The sequence below is a fragment of the Acanthopagrus latus genome, chromosome 22, assembly GCF_904848185.1.
Source record: "Acanthopagrus latus isolate v.2019 chromosome 22, fAcaLat1.1, whole genome shotgun sequence".
In the NCBI taxonomy this organism is placed as follows: Eukaryota; Metazoa; Chordata; class Actinopteri; order Spariformes; family Sparidae; genus Acanthopagrus; species Acanthopagrus latus.
Genome location: NC_051060.1, coordinates 9,785,044 through 9,794,846, shown reverse-complemented (window position 1 = coordinate 9,794,846; position 9,803 = coordinate 9,785,044). Strand labels below are relative to the sequence as shown.

The 9,803-nt window shown below is 43.3% G+C and overlaps 1 protein-coding gene across 2 annotated transcripts in view; it reads left to right on the top strand.

Moving 5' to 3' along the window:
- Window positions 1-908: 908 nt before the first annotated feature.
- jag2b (jagged canonical Notch ligand 2b) overlaps window positions 909-9,803 on the top strand; it is a 52,259-nt gene continuing 43,364 nt past the window's right edge. For both annotated transcript variants that reach the window (XM_037086755.1, XM_037086754.1), the window contains exons 1-2: window positions 909-1,401; window positions 2,244-2,564. In XM_037086755.1, the coding sequence (XP_036942650.1) occupies window positions 1,333-1,401; window positions 2,244-2,564 (390 nt within the window). In that variant the 5' untranslated portion in view covers window positions 909-1,332. The remainder of the gene's footprint in view (window positions 1,402-2,243; window positions 2,565-9,803) is intronic.

Sequence of the window (9,803 nt, the reverse complement as noted above, 5' to 3'; positions counted from 1 at the left end):
CACCGATGAGAACAAACCACACAACATGAATAAAAGCAATCATTTCACAAAAAGAGAACAGAAACAGGTGCATTTTTCTTCCCACTTTAAGATGCACCTGATGTCTCAGAAATTATAAGAACACCAGCATATAAGAAATCTGTGTTCTAGTTTTCTGTATCTCGCTCCCTCATGTTATCCAGGTTAGATAGTGACAGGTGCGGACAGTAGAGGGCGCTCTACACTGCTGCAATGAACGGTGGTGGGGGGGTTGAACTGAGGAGAGCTCCTTGTTAAGTCTCGTCTCATTACTGGATAAAACTGATGTGTGTTGACTCCCAGCGGCCACTAACACTGCAGAAAACACACGAACAGAAGTCAAGAGGACCAAATAAATTCAGAGTCCGGAAATAAACAGTGTTTGAGCGTCACTGGGGGTAAAAGCAACGCGGTAATAGCAGGGACATCAATGTGGATGCGGAACATTTGCCACCGTAACCAAATCCGCATGCAGGCAGTCCACACTGCTGCTAGAAATGTAGTCTTGTTAAGAAAAAAAAACCCCAACAACTAATAAAACAACTTGTGGTGAGAAATTGCACTACTCACAATTAGTTAGGGATATCGGGACGTGGATGTGCAATTAAAGTCAAACGACACGTTTAAAAATTCGGCACAAACGAGTGAAACAGGAACATGACATGACTCTGATGTCTGGAACAGGCAGTGAATCAGATAATGACAGTCATTTTATTCAAGGGCTCGGGAAAAAAAAGCCCCTGGTTTAATTAAAGTCCGGTCCTGATGCTGTTGTGCGTTTTTGTTTTTTTTTTTGTTATTTTTTTTTCTCCAAATGAACGCAAAAAATAAATGAATTAATTAAAAAATCCAGTATAATTCAAGTTTTGGGAAGGAGGAGGAGGAAGAAGAAGAGGAGGAGGAGGTGGAGGGAGCAGGGCTGGTGGGGGTTATCATACTATTGTCCGCCCCTTAATCCGGTTGGCTCAGAGACTGGCCCGCAGGCCAATTTGTAAGTGGTTTGCGGAGCTGCCAATCAAAGCAGACTGCCTCTCCTCAGGCTGTGTGGCCGGGGGAACATCTCAGTTGCTGTGAGGAGATTTTGACGGAGGGACACTCCTGTTCATGGACCATCATCGCCGCGCTGCAATCCGCCGCCTCGCTCGCACACACACGCATGTAACGCCTCGCTGGAATCCGGCCGGAGGAGAAGACGCGCATGTGAATATTGTGTCTTTGCATGTCAGGAGAGGAGGAACTAGTCGCCGGGTCCGCGGCTGCCTGTCTTTTCTCATCGCTTCTCCCCCCCTATGTCACTCTAATTAATCGGAAGGCATGTGGAATCGCACCAGGATTAGGAATTGCCTCCCAATAGTGTGGCTGCTGTTGACGTTATGGACGGAGGTAAGAAGGGAGCCTGTCTTTGGTGGGGTTTTATATTATATTATTTTATTTTTTATTAATTCCCCTTAAAAATAATGTAGCCCCCCCACCTCCTCCTCCTTCTCCTCCGTTACACGCACGTTTTTTAATATTAAAAATACAATGTTTTTTTTTTTTTAAAAAAGAAAACGAGCCATGTCAAAAGTTGGTGGGCGTGGGCAAGACGTGTTCGCCTCCCGGTGCATATTCGCATCACATTAATCGATAATTGAATTACGTAGCCGTCAGTTGTGGAGCATGTGATCGTGTTACCATGACAAGATTTGATGAAGGAATTGATACAGGCTACTCTCTCTCTCTCTCTCTCCATTTTGGTGGAGGGGAGGGCTCTCTCTCCCTGTGAGCGTGTGTGTGTCTGTGTGTCTGTGTTTCTTTATTTTTTTTAAGGCCTGAATGAAGAAGTTGTAAGTTGCATTGCATCAATTGGCTGCTGCAGCGGTTAATTCGCCCCCCTACCTTCATCCTCCTCCTCCTCCTCCTCCTCCCTCCTCTCTCCCCGTCTGAGAGTAAACCTTGATTGTCTGACGAAAAAAAAAAGCCTTCCCATAGGCTGTTCACGTGCTCCATTCATGGTGCAACATAATTTTTTTGGATCATGCACCCAATCTGCACGAGCTTTACGCCGATTTTTATTTATTTATTTATTTATTTATTTTTAATGAACATTAAGGCGCAGTTTGGCCACTTATTCACCCCCCACCCCCGTTTTTACGCACCACAAACCCCACGCTGCAGCCTCTTAATAAAGGCCCAAATATAATATGTATATATATATAAATGTATTTTTGAAATGTTGTTCCTAGGTGTCCCAGTCAACCGGCTATTTCGAGCTGCAGCTGATCTCCGTGGAGAATGTGAACGGCGAGTTGGCGGACGGGGAGTGCTGCGACGGCTCCAGGAGCTCCCCGGACCTGCGCTGCACCCGAGACGAGTGCGACACTTACTTCAAGATCTGCCTGAAGGAGTACCAGATGGAGGTGGCCCCCACCGGCACCTGCACGTTCGGGGCTGGATCTACGCAAGTTCTCGGTGGAAATATGTTTTCTTTTAAGAGCGCCAAGAATAACCCGAACAAAGTCGACGAGGCCGGCAAGATATTGATCCCCTTCCAGTTCGCGTGGCCGGTGAGTGTCGTCTCCTCCTCCCCAAGTTAAAGTGTCTGTTTTGTTTGTAACACAGAACTCCGTTTAGAATATCAGCGATTTAGTGTTCGTCTCCTGATCCATGCCCACAAATGCCTGAAGGAACGCATCATAAGATAATTTCTGAATGGTTTGGAGCTACTTTCCCATTCAGCGTACATTTAGTACAATAGAGCTTAACTCAGAAGATGGGGGAAAAAACACAAAAACAGCTGATTGTTTTATTGGTTGTCTATAAAATATCAGAAAACAGTGAGAAATTTGTGCCCTGGACAAAGTCGTAAGATATTGATTCACTACCAGGTTCGGTGGTAGTGAGTCGGCCGGTGAGTGTCATTTCCTTCCCCAAGTTAAAGCTTTTGGCATCTTCTTCTCTGGAGAGAGCACAACAGAGAACTCTATTTAAAATTTCAGCGATTCTGTGTTAATTTCCTGATCTGTGCCAACAAATGCCCGAGGGAACACGTCCTAAAATCATATATGAGTGATCTGGAGCCGCTCTCTCATTCTGCACAACTCCTTGCAAACTAGGGCTGCATGTAAGGTTTCAGGAAATCCATGGATTATTTGATTAATTGTCTATGAAACCTAAGGAAACGGTAAGAAAATTCTGTCCTGGATAAAGTTGCCATTGCTAGCAAGATATTGATCCCCTTCCAGTTTACATGGCCAGTGAGTGTCATTTCTTCCTCAAGTTAAAGCTACAAGCATGTTTTTATTGGCACCTTTCTTCTCTGGAGAGAGCACAACACAGAACTCCATTTAGATTATCAACAATTTAATGTTCATCTCCTGATCCATGCCTGCAAATGCCTGAAGGAACACATCTTAAAACCCTTTTGTGAATGGTTTAGACCCACTCTCCCATTCTGCATACATCAAGTACATGACAGCAGCACTAATTTGGATAGAAATTCACACTTTCAGAATAATAATGATGTAGGAACAAGAAAACGGGCACATTTTCACATTTGAGAACCCAGAACCGTCACATTTTGGGCATCTCTGCTTGAAGAACTGCTTACACAATTAATGGATTGCCCCAGTGATTAATCGAGGAATCATTGCAGCTCTTCCCAGCTCTACAGTGGAAGGCTTGAAGGAAAGAAATTGAAATTTAATACAAACTGCAGCTAAATGGATCACATCGGTGCTAAAGCTGCAGTGAATCTTTGACTGTTTGGTCCAGGTTTTGTGGGATCACATGTATCTGCTCCTCCAGAGAAAGACGGACCTCATTAAACGGGGCTTCTTGGCAGCGTCTTGTCCTTATGAGCATCAACACACATCGCCGCTAAACGATCGCATGCTTCACGAGGATCCGATTGCAGCTACAGTGGTTCGCAAGTGTCATCTGGGTCATCTTTTAAAGTTGCCCTGATATATGAGGGCTGGCTTTGTTCCAATCCAGCAGCTTGCACCTGCCAAGGCCATGATAGGGTAATTAGACTGGGGGAAACGCTTTGATATGTAGACCCTGGAGGGGGAACTCTCTGCTACTCCCCGTATGGAGGAACGGTTAGAAAAGCTGTTCAGCCCTCTGAACATGACATTTAGGGGAATTTCATCAAATTACAATCCATCAAGTGGAATGAGGTAGATTAAGACTTCAACCTTGACTTCAACCGGCGGCTTTCTCGGATGAATTTGTGAAATACCAGGCAAAGTTGATTTATGTGGAAATAAGTGGTTTGTGATTTGCATGTTGAGAAGAGTCTGGGAGGTGCCTAACTTTTACTTTCGTGCGGGGCAAAGACATTAAGCCACCACATTTTCTCAGGCATCTGGTGTGGTGCACGCGAATGGCACGCACTGCACTCCAAGGTGCAGCCTGGTTGCGTGTGTTGAATGGACGCTCCAATTAATTTCTCTATTATGATGATGAATGGGTGACATTATGCTCCGCGAATGAAACGTGTTTCTGAGCTGAAGTGAGCGATGCCTCTGGGCAGTGGTTCTGAGCGCGCCGCCGGCTGGTTTTGACACCTTTCTCCCCCCCTTCCCCGCTCTGCACCCCACAGCTTCCCCTCCTGCTGTGGGTGCCAGGTGGCCCCTGGTGGCCCCTCCAGCGCAATTAAGCTGGTCTGACTGCAGATGAGTGATAGCTGATGGATGAGGCACCTCCAATAAGGTTTTGATTATTAACAGTTGGCTGCATTTCTTGGTTTTCTTTGTTTTTACGTGATTTATAAAGAGAATATTTGGGGGGTTTGAGGCTGTTTGTTGGACAAAGCAAGATTGTCAAAGACATCATGTTGGGTTGTAGGAAGTTCTGACTGTAAAAATAGAAATTATTCTGAACAAATTGATCAATTAATCCCAAACATATGGAGCTCATAATGAAATGTGCATGAATCAGAGACCTAGATTAGATTATCGACGGAAGATGAATTATTTTAGGCATTCAGTTAAGCAAAAATGGCAAAGGTATCACCGGCTCAAGCCTTTAATGTACCATGTGAGAAGATACAACTGAATGTTCACATGTGACCATGAAACAGATCACATGATAGGCTCAGATCCAGATTTTTGGTTTGAAAGTCAAAAGTTTCTGGTCAGCTTCACCGTCTGTCAAAGTGAACTCCATGTCAGTGTGCATTTGATTATAAGTCACACAATTTTTTTTTTTTAAGACATTACAGTTTGCTTTTAGGACTTATAGGATTTGGGCTAACAAAGGTATATGTAATCGGCATACATAATGTCCGATATGCACCTATAAGGAATTTTTACATTTTTTTTTAAGAGATTATAAGTCTGGAAAAAAAAACGATGAGATGATTATTTTTAAATTCCCAGTGAAGTTTACTGATCATGTTCACTGATGTCAATATCTGTATCTGTCAGGTATCAGTCAGGCTGTGCTAGTGATGTTCCTTTTTCTTAATACAACCAAATGAATAAATTATTAATTATTTCGAAAAATAATCAGTAAATCAATTGTTGAATAAATCTTGAGCTGTTTTCCAGGTCCAAATAATGAGATGATGTGCGTGTCAGTAATTCTCCTGAATACCTTTTTTTTTTTTTTTTTTTTTATTCTTTTGTGTTGAAGGCATCACATGCTGGATCCAGGTTTCTCCTTTGTCTATTTAATGATGTCAGGGTTTCCCACAGCAGTTTATAGCGGAGGCGGTCCACCTTTAGTGAATTAACAGCCGCCTTCTCTCACGTATTTCAGCTTCAGGCTAAAATGTCAGAGGTGTGATTTCACACTGTAAAGGCCATATATTTAATGAGGGAGGCTGTTGTTGACACCATCAGGTGCTGAGGTGGGTTAGAGGCAGCGTTTACCACCTGCTCTAACCAATTTTCTGGGGCCAGGCCTGGATTTATCTCGACGCTACTCATATATAAAACATCATGCGTCTGACATTCAGTATGAACCACTCGGAGTCTCTTATGTGACTCGTTGACTGACACCTCGAGGCGGAGGTGAAGAGGGCTATTCTGGTGTGTTGTCTTTCTGTTAAGTGGCCCGGCCTGATAACGGTGCACTATTCCAGTGCCAGATGTCACAACAAGCCTGCGGGGTCACTTGCTGTGGCGTTGTCGCTTTCCCGACTGAAGAAACAAAGATGCAGTGTACTATTGGCTGTGTCATCTGGCCAACTGCCCATTTAAAGCCCCATGGAAACCAATGAGGGCCGGACTCTTCATCTGAACCACAGCTTCTGAAAATGAAAGTTAATTTGCTTTCGGCTGCGAATTCTGAAATGTTGCATCTCTTACTAATGGCTTGAATGTCATAAATGAACAGAATTGAGCTGCTTGAACCGATCTCGTGAGACAGCTGATATTGTCTTAATAAGTTGGTCATGTTGGAAATAAAGTTTTGATTGAATCGATGTATCTCTAAGTCACTGAAATGTTCATAAAATGTGGTAAAACTGTAGCCTTTAAGGTCTTGAAAGACTCAGGTCCCTCTGATGTTGGGCTGTAACTAATGGTCAGTTCAACTGATCTATTGGCTGTTTGGTCTATAAAACAGAAAATTGTGAAAATGTTGATCGGTGTTTCGCAAAGCCAAAGATGACGTAAAGAAAAGAAACCAGTAAATACTCTCATTCATGAAGCTGGAATCAAAGAAACTTTATTCCCCCTTAGAATTACTTGTTCAAACGATCATCATAATAGTTGGTGATCAATTTATAGGAGGCATAATATGCAAATGCTAGAATAGATTAATATGCTTTAATGCTAAAAAAAAACACCCTCAGTCTGAAATGCTGTGTTTTACCTCCTGCCCCTTTAAGAGGCACCAAGTCTCCTCTGATTGGTCAGCTCAAACATGCCTGAGCCATCAACACTCACTGTGCCTCCAGTCGGCTCTGTCCCGTTCTCATCTTACAGCTAGCTTCTCTTCCACCGTGAACATCGGTATAAATTGTCACCAAGTCACAGAATTAAAGGCGGGGCTACTGATGGGGCGTTTCAGGGGCAGTGTTTTCCGTGGGAGATGGGAGCTTCTGTTGGTGCGGACTATCCAAGATCTTTCACATGCACAAGAACATACTGTATATAAAACACTAAAGGAAAGGAAGTAAATGAAAAAGCATAATGGGTTTCTGTTAATGACAACTAGTAGTATAATCAATTAAATCGTTGCAGCCTTGGTAAAACTGTAGTTGCTGTAGCCTACAAAGAATTATCACTAATTTCCCCAAAACACATTGATTCCTATTGACCTTGAAAGAGTTGTGAAAATACCCATTTGATACCGTTTTTAATTTTCTGAATTGACGCTCAAACCAATTCTCAGAGAGACACTTTTCATTTTCCAGTCTATTGTAGTGCAGTTGAGCTCTGACGGTGAAAATCTCTCCCTGCGTTTCTGGGAAAGGCGTTTTCTTCTGCGAAGACACTGAGGCAGAGACATCACAGCCTCTTCTCCTCCCGGCCCAGTCATCATCACGCCAGTGTGATGCAGTCACTAATGGCTGCTTTGACTCAGATTGCACGATGCTTATCCATTCTTTGGAAGTCCTCCAGTGATGCTACAGCTCCTGTTCATCTTGCCAGCATGCCGGTAAAGAGACTGACTATTGATGCTGCTGCCACCTCTGAGCTCAGCCCACACTCAGTGTTTCCCCACAGGTTTGAGTTTACAGTAAATGCACACTGCTTCTACTTCCCATTCTCATGCATTTTGTAGTCCTTTGTTAGAGTGTCATCATTGTAAATTTAACGGGAAGGAATCTTTACTGACACTTTTCTCATAGGTATTTGAAGAGTTTGCCTTTTGGTTTTAGTTCTGGTGTGTCATGTTCGGACCAGGGAACAGTAGAAAGCAGCATGGAGGTCAGGGATCTGTTGGTTTGTTGGTTGGTTAGTCAGCAAGTTTTCACAAAAATTACTGAACATATTTCTATGCAGCCGAGATGGAGGATGGCTCTTGGCTCAAAATAGACCCCTTTAACTTTTGTTGTGGATCTGGGTAAAGGGATCTGGATCCAGGAATGTATCCCTGCTTGTGGATCCAAATATAAATCCAGATCTAGCAGATGTAAATATGTTTTATTCGATATTGGATTAGGCTTAACCGGACTGTTGGGCTTAGGCAGACGTACGTTCTCTACTGAGTGCCATTTAATTTATATCTTTTGCTTCAGTTTCCTCTTCCAACGCGCTGTTTAAGTAGTGCTTGAAAATCATCCAGTTGACAGAGACTGATGGAAAAGTATTTATACACCAATGTCCTTCAACACAAATCATAGCGTTGCGACGGAAAAGGGGCGTAAATTAGTGCGTCCACCTGTGGTGTGATGTTTTTATGACTGCCATTCAGAGCAGCAGCCAATAAATACCCAGCACTACTGCAGTCATTTGACCAGGGAATAATGCTGCATTCACATGCTCCTCAGGTGGTTCCATATCCCAAGTTGGGAACTTTTTCTTCAGACTTCGGTGTATGTGTTCATGTGTGTCATGTCAGAATTTGGGAGCAACATGGATGGCAAAAGTATGTAGACATGAAAAATGGGAAAATGTTTCTTTCATCCACCACATTTCAGCATCTTAAGAGGTCAGCTGGGCATCTTGTGTTACCAAATTTTTTTCTGAGTTGCCGCTCCGAATTTAGACGGCATTCACTTGAACGTTTGCAGTAGAAAAAAAATTGTTTTCCCACAATTCCAACAGCACATGAAGGCACCATGAATGCTGATTGTATCTTTTTCCACTGAGGACAGAAGCCAGATGTTGGTGTGATGTTGTCCATAGATGTACAAGAGTCTATAGACATGCAGGTCTGAGGCTATACTTATTCTCAGCAAGGGTTGTAGCCAGATGCTATCAACATTATGCTAACTTGCTCTAAAACGACAGTGCTAACAGGCTAATGTTTAGCAGGAATGTTCACCGTTTTTGGACATCTTAGTTTAGCATGTTTATGCCAACTTTAGCTAACTAGCAGTACAACAGACACTGTAGGATGCCATTATATTTTTTTCATTAGCATAGCTAGAAAATTAGCCTCTGTCAGCTTCTCTAAAGCAAGCTAATTACTGTTTGTACATAATTTGTTGGCTAAATTGTTTTTAAATTTCTAAAAATAAACAAGATCTTATGTTCTGATTACCACATTTATGCTAAGCTAGGCTAATCACCGCCTGCCATGAGCTCTGTAGCAAATGCTACAAATGCTATCACCCCAAAAAAAGTGTTTTAAATAAAACGGTCGTTGAATGTTTAATACCAGACAGTGTCAGTCGCATGTGGACCACATACAGTACCTCTGTGTTTAACATGGTTCAGCAGTCAGCTGACCAAGTTAAGGCCTCGTTAGGCCTGATTGAGTTTCCATTTTGTTGTGCTGTGTGAGCACTTCAGGAGAGGGAGAGAGGGAGGCAGGGAGAGGGACACGTCTTACTTCCATTTGATCACTAATGAAATTGCCGGTGAAATTTCTCTCCCCCTCCCTCTCTCCCTCCCCAACCCGAGCGACATCAGCCGGACGTCCGTTTGATACAAGCCTGCCTGTAACTGTATCTGCTCTGAACTCGGATATGTATCTGACCTCCCTCGGCTAGTAAATAGATGCGCGTAGTCCGACCTGCAGCAGCCACCAACCTCATCAGGGAGCTTCATTCTTGCAGCAGAAGCTTGAGTGGTTTGTTGCAGTGTTATTTCAACAGACAGTCGAGATGATCGGGAGCTCCATATTCCTGTGAAAATAACACTTAGCCTCTGGAGTGTCTCTATGATCAAGGGATGAAGTGT